This window comes from Ursus americanus, chromosome 7, assembly GCF_024610735.1.
Source record: "Ursus americanus isolate L20-20 chromosome 7, mUrsAme1.1.p, whole genome shotgun sequence".
In the NCBI taxonomy this organism is placed as follows: Eukaryota; Metazoa; Chordata; class Mammalia; order Carnivora; family Ursidae; genus Ursus; species Ursus americanus.
In genome coordinates, this window is record NC_142133.1 from 12978195 (window position 1) to 12999046 (window position 20852).

Genomic DNA, 20852 nt, shown 5'->3' on the forward strand with positions numbered 1-20852 from the left:
AACATCGCACAGGTGAAGTGGTAGGGGCCACATATAAGCCTGTATTCTTTTTTTTTTTTTTTTTAAGATTTTATTTATTTATTTGACAGAGAGAGAGAGACAGCCAGTGAGAGAGGGAACACAAGCACCAGGAGTGGGAGAGGAAGAAGCAGGCTCATAGCGGAAGAGCCTGATGTGAGGCTCGATCCCACAACGCCAGGATCACGCCCTGAGCCAAAGGCAGATGCTCAACCACTGTGCCACCCAGGCGCCCCAAGCCTGTATTCTTGACCATTGTGCTAAGCTGCCTATATACGTTGAATGAATATACGGATGGATGAGTAGACTGATTCTTTTCTGTTTGCACCCCCATCCGTTCTTTGTCCTTTGGCACCCCACTCAGTGCCCTGGGGGCTGACCTTTATGGACTGCACCACCCAGGGTCCTTACCACGTGGTTTCTGGTGGGATTCATCTAACGGGGAGGGAATGCTGAGAATCTGGAGGGTAGAAAGAGAGAGAAGCTGGGTTCTTCTTTCCTGCAACCTCCCCTATGAGTTGCCAGGTTCTGGCCGTGGCTACACCGCCCCATTCAGCTCTCCTTGGGCTCAGGAAACCCCCATTCCCTCTGCTCTCAGCTAGTCTCTGGGACCTCAACCTCACTTATGGCTTCCCTCCACCTGGTGGTTCTCAACCTCATCCAGAGATGATATTGCCCTGCAGGAGACATCCGTCAACGTCCGGACACATTTTTGGTTGTCACGAGTCAGGCGCGGTGGGGCGGCTGGCACGGAGTGGGTGGAGGCCAGGAGTGCTGCAAACCACCGTACAAGGCACACGATACCTCCCCTAAATGTCAACAGGGCTGAGGTTGAGGAGCCCAGCCTCACCCCTGAAAGAGTCCGCAACCCTACACAACTGTAAAAAGTCCCTGCAGTGAAGTCTCTCCAAGCCAATAGTTCGGTGGGCGGATGGACGGAACTCTTCAGTTCATCAGGCAATAAGGGCCTACGTCTGTTTTGGGGGCAGAGGAGAAGAAGCTCATCTCCTCTCATCTTTTTGCTGCAAGGCAACCCCTAGCTCCCTCGGCCTCCTCCTCAGCTCTCTGGGCAGAGAGGTGGCAACAGGTGAAAAGCAGCCGCTTGAAATGAACGGCTGACCACAGAGCCCTTTCTGTCTGGAGGTGCAAACATTTTCCAGGTCTGAAGGGAAAGGATAAAAACACCACTTGAATTCTAAAAATAGCTGGGGAAAAACCTTTCAAATATTAGTAATTTGCTTTTTCTTAATTTTCTAGCCCTTTTCATATGGAATAAATGGCCTGGATTCCCTGAAGCTCCTGCAGACTCAGCTCCCAAAGACTGAGGACCCCCCCCCCGCCGACCAGATGCAGTCAGATGCCCGATGTAAGCGTTCCTGGTGACCCATCATGAGACCAAAAAACATCCGGCAGAGCTTTTGTTTTTATTTTAAAGAAAAGATATATTTTTAAAAAAACTTTATTTTTAAAGTTAAAAAAGCTATAATTTAAAAAATGTGGGCCCACCTCAAATCACTGGGTAAACAGATGTAGATTTCCCCCTAATTTTAAAAATGGATACAGCCAACATGAATAAAAACACATACGCATTTCACAGGAGTTAAAAGTGTGCACTTCCTCCTCGGGAGGGCCACACTTCACCGAAAAGGGGCTGATGAGATCAATTACCGCTGGTTAATAGCACACTCAGCTCCAAGCTTATAAAAATGCTTGCAATTGTTCACTTCTAGCCACACCAAAGAATGAGGAATGGATTCAAACCAACGTCACTCTCCGGCAACAATGGCGGTGAAAAAACCTGGGTTCTCCTAGGGGCATTCAGCCTGGGGAGTAGGGGAGCGCCACCCACCCACCCGGACTTTTCGGGGTATGCAGTTATACCCAGTTTTGTGTGCAACTCACTGTCCTGTTCCCTGTGGCGACCTCCGAAGCTCAGCAGTGAAGAGTAAGGTGCACGTGAGCTTTGTCCACGGCTGTTCGAGAGCAGGCTAACGGAGGCCTGGTGTGTGACGGGGTCACAGGGTAAGGAGTGAGCTGGGTCCAGACCGGAGATGCTCTGGACAACTGCATCCGGCCCACACCTGACGCCATTGTGCAAGGTGCAAAGGCAGCCCCTCGCCCCAGAAGCCCCTGCCCCCCCCCCGCCCCCCAGCACACCTCCCCTGTGCTCTGCCTGCTCCTTGGTGATGTCGCCCTGCTGAGACTCCCGAAGTGCTCGGTCACCTCCACCTCTTCGTGGAAGGTAAGTACCTTGTGCTTGATTCCTTTCTGCTAGCTCACTCACCCCAAAGCACTCCTCCTGGAAGGGGCAATCTGAGCCCTTCTCCCCATCTCCCTGACCCTGCCCGATGAGCCAGTGAGGAGGTGGGGTACAATGAGGATGCCTACCGACCGAGAAGCCCTCCTGGGGGCGCCTGGGCAACTTGAAGTCTCCTTTTGCCATCAGCCTCCTCTTCTCTGCCTGGGCAAAGTTCAAGGGCTCTGCAGACACATTCTACATTCCTCAGTGACCAGCTTGCATCTTACCATCTTTCTTTTCCCTTTCCTTGAAGTCATTCCAGTTTTCTTTAGTTTATTTCACTTCTTTTTCTCACAGGGAATTTCTTCTCAGCTGAGCTCTGAAGACTGACTAGCTCCTTCTGAGTTCTTCCTAAGCCTCTCTGACCCTCAGCACCACTACCCGCCTCCCTTACTCTCCCCCTGGTCCCCCGCTCCCATTCTCAACCCTTTCAGCTTATTCGGGGCTTGAGGTGGGAGAGAGGAAGAAACCAAATGACTGATTCATTTCAGCAAAGCTGTCGTGAGCACGAGGCGCCGTGCCAGCCAGGAGCCAGAACTCCCTGGAATACGCGCCCAGTCTAGGCATGGGACACATGGCGCAGAGCACAAGATGGGGGTTTGCCCAGTTCCCCCAACGCACTAGTGGACTATGGAAGATAGTGGTACAGACGGTCCTGAGGCATAACTGAAGACTAGAAATTCGAAGTCAGAAAAATTCAGGAAGATAATTTTTGTCTCCTGAGGATGTGACCACTACCATCTTCTCGCCTTATCCAGAACCCAGAAAGCTCCTTTATAGGTACCCCATCCTCCCTCTCAGACTTTTACAGGTCTATGTGGAACAAAAACAGTCCCTGGTAATACAGCAAGTTCATCAAGGTATATACGATCCCTGAACGCACAAAGTAATTTTAAGATTTGTAAACAGCACTCAAAATGTTAAGTACCTGTGATTTCGAAGTTTCTGGAAACTTTATATCTTGAAACTGAGTTCACTCCCAGGCTTCCCGAGGTACTTTCCTATCAGTGCCTTGTGGCCAGGATTCCCCACCGGCCTCCCTTGAATTGCTGCCCACCTCCCTAAGGCATCGGAAACCATCTGCTGGCCATGGCCCTGGGCTGATGGGAGTGGGGTGGTTGAGGCTGGAGAAGCCTGGGGTGAGGGAGGTGAACGGAGAGGCCACAGAAAACCTCTCTTCAACAAAAAGCCTTGGAAGAGAGGACAAGTTAGAGAATACAGGGCAATGAGCCAGTTGGGTTTTTAGCCAACTTAAAAAAAAGAGAAAAGGTGAAACTGTGGTAGGGTGGATTTAAACTAGCTGCTAGAAGAGTGCCTGGGTGTTCGGAGGCTCCAGAATGTACTGCCCAGAAGAGTCCACTGCTCCTTTCCTTTTGGGACCAGTCTTTGGTGGGAAGGGTGGGGGTGGGGGTGAGAAGGAAGAGAACTCAGGGAAGAAGCGGGTTGTATTTGACCTGGAGGATGTTTTGATCTAGCCGTGAAGGTTACTGCTGAAAATAACCAACATACAACTAAACTGACAATGGCTAAACAGCACATGACAAAATTCACAACTGACCAAAGAAGTCATTTTGTTAGTAACACTGAAAACCGCAGATAATAACAACAGCAACCGGGGGGGAAATGCGACCCGATGGAAACACACATTAGAAAAAATACAACTGCCGAAATCTAAAACTCAGGTATATAAAACGCTTTTTATTGACTAAAATTTCTGACCAAAACGTCATGTCTTTATTGTTAAATTTATACCTAAAAGAGCTGATACCTAAGAAAATAAGGGAGAACCTTAGAAATGATTTAACTGATCTAGAAAATGGATTAAGAAATTAAATTGGCTTGACAGAGTTACAAATAATTTCTTGATGAAAATTAATCAGTGTTGGTATAATCCAGATAAAAACTGTGTATTTAGCTAGAATTTCGGACTTAAGTCATCCGTCAAGAAGGCATAGTCTGGCCAGCTTCCCCTGGCCCTAGACCCACCCCTCCCGCCTCTTACCTGACTGGACTCTTTGGCAGTGGGCGCAGAGCCCCTGGGCCTCTCTGCAGCCCTCCCCCTGCTACTGGCTGCCCTGTTTTCTCAGGGGCGTCTTGTCCTCCGCCCTCACCTCTGTCTGCAGGCAGCTGTCCTAATGATGGCACACCGCCTCTCCCTCCCCACCGCCGCTCCTAAGACCACCCTCACTGGTCTACCTTTAAGACCAATGATAACCTTTTTTTTTTTTTTTAAAGATTTTATTTATTTATTTGACAGAGAGAGACAGCGAGAGAGGGAACACAAGCAACGGGAGTGTGAGAGGAAGAAGCAGGCATCTTGCCAAGCAAGGAGCCCGATGCGGGGCTCGATCCCAGGACCCTGGGATCATGACCTGAGCCGAAGGCAAATGCTTAACGGCTGAGCCACGCAGGCGCCCCCAGTGGTAACCTTCTAACCAGCCCCCCTGCTTCTGGTTTTGTATTCCTCTCCTCCAAGCTGCCCTCCACCCTGTAGGCAGGGGGATCCTTCTAAAGCCTCCTTTTATAAAAGCCTTCAGTGGCTCCTCAAGGCTGAGAGTCCTAACTCCTCAGCCTGAAGGAATCTTTCTGCCTGGCTCCCCTGCCCCGTCGCTGGAAGGATAAATCAGTCTACAGCTCCCCTCCGTCACTCCTCCATCACCAGCGGAGTGGCTGTACCAGCCACGGGGGTTTTAGGTTCACACATTCCTTTATTCAGGGCAACTGAGTTCCTTTCTTGCTAAATTCTTCCCCTGCCTCAGTTCAATCTTCTAGTGGTCCCTAAACCCCTTAGTACCCAATCCCTTCCCCAGACTGTCTTTCTTCTGCTTACCAGCATCTCTTTGGTGAACTTACTCGCTTCTAGAGAGACTCCGGGCTCCTCAGTCTTACTCCTTCAGTTTCTTTCCAGATCGAGCAGAATGAGGTCAATGTATCTTGGAGGCTGGGGCTGGGGTCATATATGCCTACTTACTATTCCTTGACAGAGTGGATCTAGGAGAATGTCCATCGAGAAGGGACCTCCAGGGGCACCTGGCTGGCTTAGTCAGTAGAGCATGTGACTCTTGATCTCAGGGTCATGAGTTCAAGCCCCACAATGGGCAGAAAGCTTACTTAAAAAAAAAAAAAAAAAAGGGACCTCTAGGTCCTCAAAAAGTTAAACATAGAATTACCATATAATCCAGCAATTCCACTCCTAGGTCTGTCTCCAGAACAGAAAGCAGGTATTCAAACACAAACTTGTATATGCATGTTCACAGCAGCACTACTCACAAACAGCAAAAAGGTGGAAACAACCCAAATGTCCACCGGTGGATGACTGGATGAACAAAATATGGTACATCCATGTAACAGAATCGTAGTCGGGCATAAATGAAGTACTGATGCAGGTTACCACACACCGCATGGATGAACCTTGTGAACGTCATACCCGTGAAAAAACCCAGGCACACAAATATTCTACGATCCCATTTGCATGAAATACGCAGAATGGGGAGAGTTGGAGACAAAGCAGACTGGTGGTTGCCAGGGGCAGCAAGGGAAAGGGACGGCAGAGGGTGGTGGACACGGGTGTTTTGGGGGCTGAGGGAGCACGATGGAAAGTGCTCTAGAACTAGATGGAGGGGATGGTTGCACAATATTACGAATGTACTAAATGCCACTGAAATTATACTGAAGATGAAGAAATTTTATGTTAAGTGAATTTCACCTCAGTAAAAAACAAAAATACAAAAAAGAAAGGATCTCCTTGGGGATGGAGCCAAAGAGTGTGCCCAGAACACAGGATGACAGATAATTCAATTCTGTGCCCCTGTGGCGCTAAGAAAACAGGGTGGTAAGTAAGGACCTCCTCAGTGAGCAGTGCTCCCTGGCACACACTTCCCCAAGACTGACCCTGGCAGGTGTGTGAGAGGTGGATGGATAAAGGCATACATGGGGGTTAAATGAGGTGTACATGGGACTAGCCCTCCCTCCCCACTGCTGGGGCTGGGCTCACGAAGATGAGAGATTTAGGACCTGGAGGACTAAAAAGGTGGCAAGCCTAGGAGGGTAATCTCAACCACCACTGAGGAGGGAACCCTTGCTTTCCTGCTCATTTGGTAATAAAGCAAGACATATTCTGTCTAAAAGCACCTGCAAGGTAGGACTCATGTCTAAGTGGATCTCATGAAATAAGAGTTTTATGCAGAGAGCAGGGATCAGATCACAAAGCCGTAAGGACAAATCTCTTTACCCAAATTACACAGACCCACTTGTCTGGTTTCCATTTCATTGCCCGAGTCTGTTTTATAGTTGTGATTTTTCATGAGAGCTTTTAAGGAAGGCTATTCCCTGACATCATGCAAAAAAAAAAAAAAAAAAGTCCAAATACAATTACATTATGGAGCGGTGCTTTTGGAAGAGAACGCAGCCACCAAGCTTGCTGGTGTCCTGTTCCCTTCCCTTTAAAACCACTTGTCTGCTCTCTAAAAGCAGGAGCCCTCAATCCCAGCTCTCCCGGTCCCTCTACCCTCTGATCACCGAGTAGCACCGACGCCAGGAAATGCACACTGCGTTGCGGACCCACGGAGCTGGAGAAGTGGGCAGGTGGGCAGGGGGGTGTCTGGCTGGGGCACGCCCAGCACGAGCACACAGTCCTGAGCCAGCATGTCTAATGCTGCACATCCTACAATCAAGGTGAGGGAACGGAGCTCCCACCTACTGGCTTTTCCAGGAACCTACTCTAAAACCTCCTTCCCACTCCCTCCCTTAAGGCTCAGGCCTTCTTGAGATTTGCCCTTGGGCTCGGGGAATGGATTTTCTTAAAAGCTATTATGAAAAACATCTCTTCTCTATCAAAATCTGTTCTACTGTGAGCAAATTCTGCACTTTTTCATCCTGGACCCCCTTCTTGCTCCTCCTGGCAGAATATTCCTCACTTACCAGTAGAGGCTGTTCCTTCTTTCCCTTGGTTTCTGATTCAGACAGATCAGCACCTCCTTCTGCCACTTCTAGACACCCCCCTCTCCTCCTCTCTCAACAATCTGTCTTCCCTGGAAGTCCATAGTAGCTACCTCCCCACTGCCCTGGCCTTTCTCAGTGATGCAGAGTTGTTGCTGGCCCACTGGTGACCTCCACATCCGTAAACATGTCCCTCCCAGAATTTGGTTCATCATTCTTCAATCTCAATTCCACTACTTTCCGTCTCCAATTTCACTCCACTCACAACAAGCATGATGGCATTTGAGAACTTGGCATTACTCAGAATTATTTCAACTTCAAGATCTCAAGTTCTTTTTTCTTTTTTTAAAAAGATTATTTATTAGAGAGAGAGAGAGCACGTGCATGAGCAGTGGGGGAGGAGCAGAGGGAGAAGCAGACTCCCCACTGAGCAGGGAGCCTGATGCGGGGCTCAATCCCAGAACCCTGAGATCATGACCTGAGCCGAAGGCAGACACTTAACTGACTGAGCCACCCAGGCGTCCGTCAAGATCTCAAGTTCTAAGCCGTCTCATCACTTTTTGTTTATTTTTTAAAAAGATTTTATTTATTTTTTTGACAGAGAGAGACAGCCAGGGAGAGAGGGAACACAAGCAGGGGGAGTGGGAGAGGAAGAAGCAGGCTCCTAGCGGAGAAGCCTGATGTGGGGCTTGATCCCAGAACGCCGGGATCATGCCCTGAGCCGAAGGCAGACGCTTAACGACTGCGCCACCCAGGCGCCCCTGTTTGTTTGTTTTTTTAAGATTTATTATTTGAGAGACAGAGAGAGGGAGAGTAAGAGAGTGCACAAATGGGGGGAGGGGCAGAGGGAGAGAGAAGCTTCAAGCAGACTCCTTGAGTCAGCTGTGGAGGTTGATCTCATGACCCATAAGACCATGACCTGAGCCGAAACCAAGAGTCGGACACACAATGGACTCAACCAGCCCCGGTGCCCCTGTTTTGTTTTTTAAAGTAGGCTCCGTGCATAGCATGGAGCCCAACGAGGGGCTTGAACTCACGACCTTGAGATCAAGACCTGAGCTGAGATCAAGAGTCGGATGCTTAATGGACTGAGCCACCTAAGTGGCCTCCTTTACATAACTTAAATGAACACCCCCAGTGCCAACATTCACTGAGCACTTATTACACACAGCACTATCATAAGTACCTCATATGTATTAATTACAACAACCTCTTGAAGGTTTTATGAGCCTCATTTTATAAACAAGATAAGTGGAGACACAGGTTAGGATACGGGATTTAAACCACATAGTCTATACACCATATCATACACCATATGGCCTTTCTAATATACCATCTCTAACACTGCCTCTTCTCTCAGGCCATCACTTGCCTTTCTTTACATACCCTGGTCTACCTGGGTCCATGATGCTCTTCTAGGCCCCAACCCTCATGTCAACTTGACCTGAGGCCAGGCTCAACAAGTGCTCCATAACCACCTCTCCTTAAACCCAATCCACTGCTCTAGTCCGGGGCACTGATTCCAGCCAAAGAGAGGTAGTATGCTGATTAGGCTCTCCATAAATTTCAGCTATTCACAATTTCAGCTGGCCTTCCACTGGCCCCTGGCAATTCTTTTTTTTTTTTTTTTAATGATTTTTTAATTATATTATGTTAGTCACCATACAGTACATCCCCGGTTTCCGATGTAAGGCTCGATGATTCATTAGTTGTGTATAACACCCAGTGCACCATGCAATACGTGCCCTCCTTACTACCCATCACCGGTCTATCCCATTCCCCCACCCCCCTCCCCTCTGAGGCCCTCAGTTTGTTTCTCATAGTCCATAGTCTCTCAGGCTTCATTCCCCCTTCTGATTACCCCCCCTTTCTTTACCCCTTTCTTCCCCTACTGATCAACCTAGTTCTTATGTTCCATAGATGAGAGAAATCATATGATAGTTGTCTTTCTCTGCTTATTTCACTTAGCATTATCTCCCCCAGTGCCGTCCATGTTGCAGCAAATGTTGAGAACTCGTTCTTTCTGATAGCTGAGTAATATTCCATTGTATATATGGTCCACAACTTCTTAATCCAGTCATCTGTTGAAGGGCATCTCGGTTCCTTCCACGATTTAGCTATTGTGGACAATGCTGCTATGAACATTGGGGTGCATATGGCCCTTCTCTTTACGACGTCTGTATCTTTGGGGTAAACACCCTGGCAATTCTTTCATTCATTTTTTGGTGACCCCTAAATGAACCTCAAAATGAACTGCTGCAACCTTCTCCCTGTCCCTATACCCCACTCCCTAACCACTCCTTCTTACAGATAATCTTGTCTTCCACAAAGGATATTCAACCTAAGCTCAAACTTCTGTCCTCCCCAACTTCAAAATTTCTCTAATGATTCTTATGAAACATTAACTTACGGCAGAACAGGGACTAAGAAATGTCATCTTAGGACAAGAGAGTAATGTCAATATTTATACAAGAGATAGCCTTGGAGGGGGAGGAGAGCCTAAAGATACATGAGAAAAAGGGGCATCATGGCTGGATAAAGGTCACGGGGATGGCATCAGGTGCTTTGTGAAGAATGTGTGGAGGTGAAGGAGCCTTTTTTTTTCTTTTTGCGGAGTTTGGAGCCAGGAGAGGGGGTGGGAAGAGAAGATGGATGATGTTCAAGGGTAGTCAGTCTCCTACTTCTGAACTCCTTGAAGTTCGCTTCTGACCGTCCTACTGGACCTTCTCTTTCAATTCTCCCTTCTGATATTTTCTTAGTCCCTATCCTCCTTGCCCTGGCCTTTTGACAGTGTTTGGCATGACTCACCAACCCTGTCCTCTAGACAGTTTTTCTTTCTGTGGCTTTCATGACAATGGAACCTCTGGATTTTCTTGATGAGTCTTCATTACCTCCTTTGCTAGCTCCCCTCTGAAACTATTCCAATAGCCCCTACAATGGCATTTCTCTCTCCCCACCCCCAATCCATCCTTTTATCTCCCTCATTCACTGCAGATTTATTGAGCCCTTACCATGTGCTGAGCACATGGTAATTATTAAACTGTAGCTGGATTAATCTTAATGCATAGTTCTGATCACTATTTGTTCAGAAATTTTTACTGGTTCTCTCCTGCAAATGATATCCAGATTCTTTGGCCTGATACTCCAGGTTTTAGTGGATATCTGCCGTTTTTGTGGCCTAGCTTCCATTCATCTCCTCTGGATAGCTAGACCCTACTCTCTCCCTGGATCCAGCCCCTCCATATCTTTTAGTCTGTGTGGTTTTGGTGGGGCCAGCCCTACTCTCAACTCTAGGCATGGGCACCTGCCCCAGGTCTAAGCTAATCAGGGTACCATATTCCCTGACTCAGAGATTAATTTCAGGATGTGCCTGGAACCCAACTGACAGCCATTAAGAAAGCATTTAAAAGTAAAGGGACTTTATTGACACAGGCCTTCAACAAATGACGATGTAAAGGCTGGAGCTGCTGCAGCCATCTTACAACTCCAAGGGCAGTGAGAGTTTATCTGAAAATAGAACCAACGAAAGAACAGAGGGGAGAAATGGCAAGAAACTAGGTTCTTGGGACACTGAACCCCTGAATTATGGCACATCTGAATCCAGCCCTAGCCCCAGAATTCTCACTTATATATAAGCCCCAATATGCCCCTGTGTGCCAAAGAGGGTTGGGTCAGACTCAGTGACCTTTGCTTGTGAAAGAGTCCTGCTTGATCCAGGGGTCCTGCACTGCCTCCCAGTCCCATCTGACCCCACCACACTCGTGCACTTGAGGCTTGCACTATACTAATTTATTCTTTTTCTGAGCAGGCCTCACACTTGGTCACCCCTGTCTTTCTGGAATGCTCCCCATCTTTCCTCACTGAAATCATACCCACCCTTTAAGGTTCACTTCTAATGAAGCTTCCTCCAAGCGGCCATTCTTCTCCAATTTCCCCCAGTGACAAATGTTTGTTGAATATACAACCAAACGAACAAAAAATGACACAGAGAAACAGGGCCCAGTGGGAGTCGGGTGCTCCAAACTGATGTACGGAGCTGGCTTCCGGCAATCACACCCATCATTCCCCAGGGTTTGGGATTTTGTTTCCTCCATCTCCCCCCCCCCCCCCCCCGGTCTAAAATCCCTGCTTCTGACCCTCCTTGGCCAATCCTTTGCCAAACCATTTTCCTTGGGAAACTGGCTTTTTAGAATGCAAAGAGATATTTAAAACAAAACAAAATGAAATGGAAAAATTTCAAACTCCAAAACCAACCAATGGTTAAAACAAAAGATTTGGCTATTCAATTAAGTTTGGAAAATTCTGGGTTAAACAAAGGTTTTTTTTTGTTTTTTTGTTTGTTTGTTTGAGATGCAGGCGGTGGAGACGGGGGAAGGGCATGTGGCCTTTCTCCAACTTACTGGTGAAACAGGTACCCCGAGAAGGCAGCGCCACATTCTTCCCTGCAGACATGCTTCAGGGTTTAAGGCCGTGCGGGTTATTTTATATACACATATAAATATCCTATCCTTTGTTCAAGGTGCCTATTTGCTCTGCACAGTGACTATTATGAACACAGAAAACTGTTCATTGTTAAATATGGCATGCTAAGTGGTTTTGCTTTCTGGCAAATCTCCAAACCATAATTATTAAGGGACTCGAGCTGCTGAGGAATTCTTGGGTTACAAGAGGCTTTGATCCTGCTCCTGCCTTCTTTCCCTGACCCGAATTTCCACGGGCGTGGCTGATTGGTATTGTTTCTCACTGCTGTGGAGGTGAGGACGGCAGAGAACTCCCAGGTGACCGGGGGCTCGGGCCCCACAGCAACTGCGACGAGGCTCTGGCTACATCTCTGTGCCTTTTGGAGCCCCAGATGGCTGTAACCAAGGGAATGCACAAGCTCTGGCCAAGTATCAGAGTCGGAATGCTGTGGTCTCTACTACTCAGTTTCCCACACATTCTGGGAAGCCCAGCGTCTTCGGCCTCCCTCATTACTGGGTTTCCAGCTGGGATAAAGCCTCCAAACTAGACGGCTGACATGACTGTGCTCAGCAAAAGGCAACAGGCTTTGGGTGGGTGAGGCTTTGTTATTTTATTCCCATCAAACTGGAGAGATCTGATCCAAAATTCTCTGGGCTGCCATTTGGCAAGTGTCGACCTCCACCTCTCCGGGCTGCCTCCTCCACGGACGGAAGAAGACACCTCCACTCAGTCTTAAACCGTTAGGGCAAACTTTTCCAAGAGCCAGACTCCTTTCTACTGAAATATATGATGAAATGGCAAGGGGGGCCAGATCTATTCCTTTAGATTCTTTTCATTCCCCCTGGCTGAAAGGAGAGATAGGAAAGAACACCCAGATGTTTATGAGTCCATGACAGATGGAATAAAAAGACGTCTTCCAAATAAAGTGCTGAGGTTCTCTAATCGGATGAATGAAAAGGATTCTATAACCAACAGTAAGTTTCTAGCTTTCCAGCATTAAACACACACACACACACACACACACACACACACACACACACACCGTTTAGCATTTGGATTGGGGATGGAACCTTGTTCGCTTTTTAACACTTGTTTTTATTCATATTTTAATATAGCTTTTCTGTGAGACACGTGATCACTCCCATTTTACAGATGACAAAACTGAGGCCAAGTGCGTAGAAGCAATAGATAGAGGCAACTGCCTGACTCCTGGATCACTATTCTCTCTCCCAGATGGTACTGCCATTCATTCACAGGTCTGCTTCTCAGATGGGAAGGCACCTTCTGGGTCATGCTGGGGGGAGAGCAGGGTCGGGGGAGAGCAGGGATGGAGAAACAAGGGCAGGGAGAGAATGGGAGGAACACAGACATCAGAGTAGCTCAGGGCAGCGACTAGAAAACAGAGGTTCTGATTCAGGGGGAATTCAGAGAATTGCCCCGTCCCCACCCGTCTTGGGGAGGAAGCCAGAATGAAGTTGCCTTCAAGAGCCTGCTTTCATGGGGAGAGGCAGGGAATGGAAGCAGAAGGCCACCGGCACCCTGTTTATAAGCCGCAAACCATGTTCTTTGCTGTCTACCAGGGGTGGCTGCTTGCTGGGACTGAGTCAGGTGATCAATTACAAAGAGGAGAGAGCCGTACTCTGCTGGGGCAGCTGGGCCCCATGCCAAAGGCTAGGCTTTGGGCGAGTGCAAGAGGCTTCCGAGCCCCTTCTCCCCTGAATGGGTCAACTTAGCAGGATTCCCCCCTTGTCCCCCACTTCCATCTCTCCCATTCCCACCTTCCCCGCTGGCACCCATCTTAGGAAGATGCATACGAATTCATTCTGGAAATGGGAGATCTTTTTCCTCGCTCAAGGTGAATGAAGGTCAATGATTCACACCGCTAAAAATGAACTTAAGGCCACCTATCACTAAAAGGAAAATGAAACACACAAAGTTAAATTCCCCTGCTATTTAAATTCTAGCAAGGAACATAAAACCTTATTTAGCAATTATAACCAACACTCAAATACGTAAACTTTAATGACATGTTATGGACCAGCGAGAGCAAAATGAGGAAAAAGGAGGAGAAGTGAGGGCAGGGGAAAGCCACAGACTAAAAGAGAGGAAGACAAGAGGCAGGAAGTGAGGTGAAGCTCAGAAGCAGGGCAGAAATGAGAGGAGGAGGAGGCACAAACAGAGGGATGGGGGCATTTAGGAAGTCAGCGCTAATGCTAATGATTACTTAAACTCCTGCGGATCTTTATCCTTAAACTTGCAGATGCCCCTCCTCTTGGAATGTGGGAGCCCCAGAAGCCCACTGGAGTAGAATTGCTGGATGAAACAGGGGACACCCCATTAAATTTGAACTTGAGATAAACAATGGCTTTTTTTTTTTTTTTAAGATTTTATTTATTTATTCGACAGAGATAGAGACAGCCAGCGAGAGAGGGAACACAAGCAGGGGGAGTGGGAGAGGAAGAAGCAGGGTCCCAGCGGAAGAGCCCGATGTGGGGCTCGGTCCCAGAACGCCGGGATCACGCCCTGAGCCGAAGGCAGACGCTTAACTGCTGTACCACCCAGGCGCCCCCTGTACCACCCAGGCACCCCAACAATGGCTAACTTTTTGACATAAGTATGTCCCGAATATTGCATGGGCATTCTTATGGAGAAAATATTATCCGTGGTCCATCTGAAATTCAGATTTATAAATCGGAATATTTATCTGCTAAATCTGGCAACCCAATGCGGAAGGTCAAACCATTCTTTGGACCAAAGCCCATTGGCCAGGCTAGTATTTACACTGAGGGTGGGGGTGGGGTGGGGGTGGAGGTGAAATCAAGTTGAAGGTCACTTTTAAAAAAGAGGCGGGAAGCAGCATAGAGGTTTTGCGAGCAGGATAGGAGTCAGCGATGGACAATATCAATCCTTGAGCTTTCTCCTCGAGTTGTTTATTTTCTGCTATTCTTCTCCTCCACTACAGCTGAGGCTGTTGGCCCCTCTCCCTGCCAAGGGTTATGAAGACTAAAAAGAGTACCTCTATGTAGGGCTAGATTGGGATTGTAACATGGCCGGTGTGGGGACTTCTGAAAATTCTGGAAGATTCTGGAGGTCCTCAGGTATAGAGCAAGTTTGAACCTGCTTAGAACAAGTGTTCCTTAGAACACTAAGGAACAAGTAAAACCAAAACAAAACATAGTCTGTAAGTTCTAGGGTGCTAAAAGAAAAGCAAAAAAATCTTTTTTTTTTTTTTAAAGTAGGTTCCACACCCAGCAACCCCATGCAGGGCTTGAACTCACAACCCTATCAGGATCTGAGCTAAGATCAAGAGTGGGACACTTAACCCACGGAGCCACCCAAGTGCCCCCTAAAAATAAAATCTTAAGCTCAATTTTAATCATCATAACTTTCCGAGTGACAGGACAGCCCATGCCACCAGGCTCACGGGAGAGGGGCAATGGGGACTGCCCTCCACCAGAAGCTCCAGGTTCATCAACGCTTGTTAAGAGGACGCAGGGTGATGTTGGCAGAGGCTAGCCCTGCTGCCCTTGCAAAGGGGCCAGGAGATCCTCTTAGGGCTGAAGAAGAGTTGCCAAGCCCGAGTACTGATCCACGGACTCTGGGCAGAAGCCAACAAGGTTACAAATCACAACTGAGAAGGCCCATGCTCTCCCGCTCACCACTGCCCCTGCTCTTTGCTGAGACTGTGCACCCGGCCGGCTCACCCACTTATGCCCCGTGCCAGGTCCCTGTGGGCACCAGAGATCGCAACTCATAATATGTGGCCTTCTAGACTTAAAAAAAATCACATATTTATTTATAATAGTAACAATTATTTTTTTAGGTAACGATATGCCATTGCACGTCCATTCATACAGATCTACTCCATTATGTTTAACCGCCTCGTGGTACGTGCGTGTATCAAGGTTTCTTTGATCCTTTGAGTTGTACATGTATCTTTGCTCATGTGCACCTATTTCTGGAAGATAAATTCCTCTGGAATTACCTGAATCAACTGGCAAAACCATTTAAAATCTCTAAAGATACCATGAAGCTCCCTCCAAAAATGCACGGATTTACAGCCGCCCCAGTAAGACATGAGGAAAACGATCGGGCACCATTGCTGTTTGGCATTTTCTTTATCGTTAGCCAGGACGAGCGCCTTCTGTCCTACGTGTACCATTCTTGGCTGTGTTTAATTCCACAAAGTGCTGGGTTTTTATCTCTTGCCTCTATTTCCATTATCTTCACTTAATTGAATTTGAGAGAACTGCCTGCACATTATAGAGGACACCTTACTCGTCTATGACACTGCAAGGACTTCCTCTGAGCACAGTTTCATCTGCTCAAATACTGATAGGCTTTTTATCTGTTTGGGCCTGAAAGGAGTCTTTAATTTGTGTTTTGTCATCGGCAGGACTTATTTAGATTGTAGTATAAATATCCAAGTGGAGCTTTTGTTGTTATATTTTTATTTTAAATATCTAGTTGCTTACAATTTGGTTAGAATGTGGCCTAAAAGATTCCTACTTCAAGGAATTGAGATTTTTCTTAGGGGCCTGAAACATAATAGATTTTTGCATATGTTTTGTACCTATTCAAAATGGATGCTTATTTTCTGTCCCCAGAGTACATGGTTTATACACATTGAAGCTTTTTTTTTTTTAAAGATTTTATTTATTTATTTATTTGAGAGAGAGAGAGCAAGTGTGAGAGAGAAAGCACAAGCAGCGGGGAGCGGTAGAGGGAGAAGCAGACTCCCTGCTGAGCCCGACGCGGGACTCGATCTCAGGACCCTGGGATTGTGACCCGAGCCAAAGGCAGATGCTTAACCAACTGAGCCCCCCGGACGCCCCTACACACTTAAGCTTTTAAATACGGCATTCAAGTCCTTTATAACCTTATTTATGTTTGGTCTGCTTGGCCTCATAAATTCTGAGAAAGGTGGGTTAAAGTATTCTACTATGGTTGTAATGTTAACAATTTTCCCCTAGTATTTCTTAGTGTTTTTTGGAGGTGGGGTAAGTTTGGATGCTATTTTACCTGGTGTATAAAGGTTCATGCCTGTGACATGTTCTTCGTGGATCATACCCTTTAATCACTATCATTGTCCAATACTCCCCTTCCTGTAGAGCTTTCTACTTTTTTGTCTAAAATTTCAGTTGGCCTAATATGACTATTGCCATCCCCTTCTTTTTGTTGTCATGTGCCTGGCACAGTTTTGTTCATCCCTTTATTTTCAACCATTCTGTGTCAATTTAGGTGAAACTCTTGTATCCATGTGGCATGTAGCTAGATGTGCCCCTTTCTTCCTTAGTGAGAGAACTCTAGGTGATGTGCCCAGGCCAGAAGAATACATTTCTTTGCACATCTTGCAGCTAAATAGGACCACGTTACCAAGCTGTAGCCAGGGAGAGGTACACGGAAGTGCACTGTGGGACTTCAGCAGGGCCCCTTCAAAGGGAGAGGGCTGGAGCCCTTCACTGCTCTCTTTTCTTCCCCTTCTCATCTGCAATGAGGATGGGATGGCTAATGCTTCTAGCAGCCATCTGGGATCAGGAGGCGTCCTTGGGAATAGAAGCCACATGTCAGGAGAGTGAAGCAGAAATTCACAGGAAGCCTGGGCCTGGGGCCTAATGACTGAGAGCTGCTGATCAGCCTGGACCCCTCCTTATGGGCTACATAAACTTGAGAGAGAAACTTCCACTAGTGGCTTTCCTGTTACCTGAAGACATCAGGACTCCCAAAAGATACATCAAATTTTGCTCCCCACCCTTTTTGGGAAAACCTCAATTTAAGAGTTACCATTTTTCCTTCCATATTTGAGACTCAATTCCTATTACAGTGATATTTAGTTACGTTAAAATGCTTAACAAACACATTTGGGCATTTCTTTCTTTCTTTCCCTTCTTTCCCTCCCTCCCTCCTTTACTTCCTTCCAAAGACTCTATCCTTACATAATCTCTACACCCAACATGGGGCTTGAACTCACAACCCCAAGATCAAGAGTCGCATGCTCCTCTGACTGAGCCAGCCAGGCGCCTCTGGGCATTTATTTCTGAAGAGATTTCTTTTAGCGTCTTGCTACTCTGGGTTGGGTCCTTTGACCAGCTGTGTCAACACCACCTGGGAGTTGGTAAGAGATGCAGAATCCCGTGCCCTCTCTAAACCTACTGAATCCAAAGCTCATGTCACAAGATCCCCAGATGACCTCGTGTACATACTGGAGTGTGGAACCACTGCTTGAGGGGGCACCAGCGTCCCCTCCCCTCCTCTGGCTAATGTCTAGTGATCTTCTGGATTCCCACAGAGGCCCAAGTCCTCAGCAGGCATTCTTGGCCCTTGAAGTGGCTGGCCCTCACCCTTCTGGTTTCGCTCTCGTTCTTCCTGCATCCCACCCCCTTCTCCACTCCTTCCGAGGGCTACTTCCACAGTTCCTTAGGCGTGTCATGGCACTCCCTGGGCACATACTCAGCCCTCTCCTCGTAGCCCACCAGTCGCCACCCCTCAGCCCTCTCCTCGTAGCCCACCAGTTGCCACCCCCTCTCCCTGCTAACACAGTCCGATTTTGTTCTGGGAGCCATGTGTGTGCTCACAGGTGATGATGGGTTTAGCCCCTTCTCATACCTTTGTAGCTAAGATGGCCACGTACCCAGACCTGGCCAAGGAGACATACAGATGGGCTTTAGAGGACATTTTCAGTTCCTGGATGAAAATTACCTGGAGATAAGAAAATGTTCTTCCTTCTTCTTTCTACCTAGAATGTTGGGGTGATGGCTGAAGGTGCAACTGCAATCTCGTAACCATGAGAACAAGCATGAGGTCAAGAACCAACATGTTTGAGGGTGACAAAGTAGAAAGACAAAAAAAGCCGGGCCTTTGCCTGGGAATCTGTTTCTCTGTCCCTGCCACCTCCTTTCTCTTCTCATATGCTCCAAACTGACCCTTCCTTCAGCTCTCCTCTAGCCAGTGTCACACGGAATGAAAGTATATTTTAGCCCATTAGCTATATTATACTGTATTCCTTATTTTTAACTTATAGTAACAGCTACAGTGAGCCTTTCCTTATAAATATCACCCATCTTCCCAAATCTCCCTGCCCACCAAATCCACCACTCTAGAATGAAAACAGTGGGCTTTTAGTTCTCTGAGACTTGGAAATTATTATCCCCCCATGGGTTCGAGCCAGCCAGCTCCAATCTAGGTCAACCTCCCCTCCCTTTCCCATCCCCAGGTGGCCAGCCCTGGTTCTTGCAAGCTATGTCAGGGGGCACTTTGCCTATTGGGACTGATATTTTTAAATTTCTGTGGTTTCTGGGGAGTAGATGTTGTAAAATGGAGTGAAAAGAAATTGAAGTTTGAAATTTGGTGAACTTTCCCCTGCCCCGTACATGTGAATAATGACTTGCTGATGGAAGCGGCTTTTTCAAAGATGAGAAACAATGTAAGATTTATGGACAAGTCTGTTCAAAAAAACCCAGCTCCGCTTGCAGCCAAGGTGGAAACGTCAGGAGATTCCTAGATCTATTCTGGTTGCAGCAAGGGAAGGACAGAGAGGAGCCTGCGGGGAAAGAAGGAAAAAAGATAACAGGAGGGGTTGGAATTGGCTGGGCAAGAGCACGGGGAGGTGAGCACTTGGGAAGACTTTTTATGCCCATTTTGTAAGTTCCATAGTAAGGTGAACAGGACAACCATTTCCAGGAAATGATGGTGAACGAAACAAACAAGACTGCTTTGCTGGCATTGTTTTTACGTTTCTACATGGATGGCGAGAGAAGATGGGGGCCAGGACAACTGTACGTATGGAGATGAATGAACCCTTTATAGGACCCTGGGAATTCTGCTTTTAAGGGTTCTGACCTCTTATTGTGTGCTTAGGAAGCCACCAGAAAAACAGTCCTGACAGTTTCTCAGGATCAAATCTACCAATCTTGGCCAGGATTCTGCTCCTCGCCGGACCAGTCTCTTACAGCAATTGCTGTGCCCCCTCCGTACCTCCCCGAGAGGCCAGGGGTGGGGGCCGGGCCCTCCTGGGAGCAGTCCCCACATTGCGCATCTGGACAGCCTCCTGCGTCTTGTGGGTGCAGAGCCAACATTTTTGAGTGTATATTTTATAACCGCAGTTTCAAAGTATAAAAATAGAGTGTGAAAAATAAAAACAGAACTCACAAGCAGAGCCTCAGCCACCCCGCTGGTTAGAAAGGTTAGAGAAATAATAAAATGAGAGTAACCAAACTGAAAACTTGAAGAGGGCTCACTGGCCTTGGCCAGAAGAATTCCAGGGCCAGACTTGTGCGCACTCTCCCAAGTGCTGAAGGCAGCTCGGCTCCCGCTTAAAACGCCTGTTATCACTCCTGTCTCCCCTGGGGAGTTATTTATGAAGCAAGGTTTCCTGGCCAGCCCGCCAAGCAAGGTATCTTTCACAGGGACCGGTCCGGGCAGGAGGAGCTGAATGAGAAGCCCACAAAGGCTGTGGGTCGAGGTGCCGCTCACTTCTGCCTCTTCAAACACACCCAAGCTGTAACTCAAAACCTGAAAACAACCCAAATCCTTCTCCAAACAAAAACCAAATCTTTTATGTCAGGTTCCATATATTTTCCTACCTCCCGTCCCCATCCCAGCATCTCTCCACAGCAGAAATCAATTTGCTCAACAGAATAAGTCCTGGGGAGTTTTCCTTCTCAAAGCTCTCATTTGGAACAGATTAAGGAGGAGGGGGCAAGAATATGATTTTTTTTTCTTTTACTTTTGAAACAAATTAACACACTTGAGACTTTGAGGCAGAACCACTATGCTCTATGACTGGCTTTTAAAAGAAGGGGCAAATTTCATTTTCTGGTATAATGGGACTGCATTGCTTGGGGAGCCCCTGCCAACCCATCCTAACTAATTAATTAATTATTATTTTTTTAAGTAGGCTCAATGCCCAGTGTGGAGTCCCACACGGGGCTTGCCTGAACTCACAACCCCGAGATCAAGACCTAACCTGAAATCAAGAGTCCGATGCAACCGACTGAGCCAGCCAGGCGCCCCCAACCCATCCCAATTTAGCCTGATCCTGAAGGCCCAGTGCGGGATCACTGAGCACTCTGGGGGGGCTCACCATGACGCTGGGCAGGGGTCTCCCACCCAAAGGAAGCTGCTCATCTCAAACCCC

The 20852-nt window shown here is 47.5% G+C and overlaps 1 protein-coding gene across 4 annotated transcripts in view; it reads right to left on the reverse strand.

Annotated features, from left to right (window-relative positions):
- The window catches only part of THADA (THADA armadillo repeat containing), a 317055-nt gene that overhangs the window by 19821 nt on the left and 276382 nt on the right, over positions 1-20852 (reverse strand). The window contains exon 37 of one of the 4 annotated variants that reach the window (XM_087863348.1): positions 14909-19256. The exons of the other annotated variants lie outside the window; for them this stretch is intronic. Coding sequence (XP_087719474.1) covers positions 19147-19256 — 110 coding nt within the window. The 3' untranslated portion in view covers positions 14909-19146. Of the gene's footprint in view, positions 1-14908; positions 19257-20852 lie in introns of those variants that run through there. 4 annotated transcript variants of the gene reach the window in all.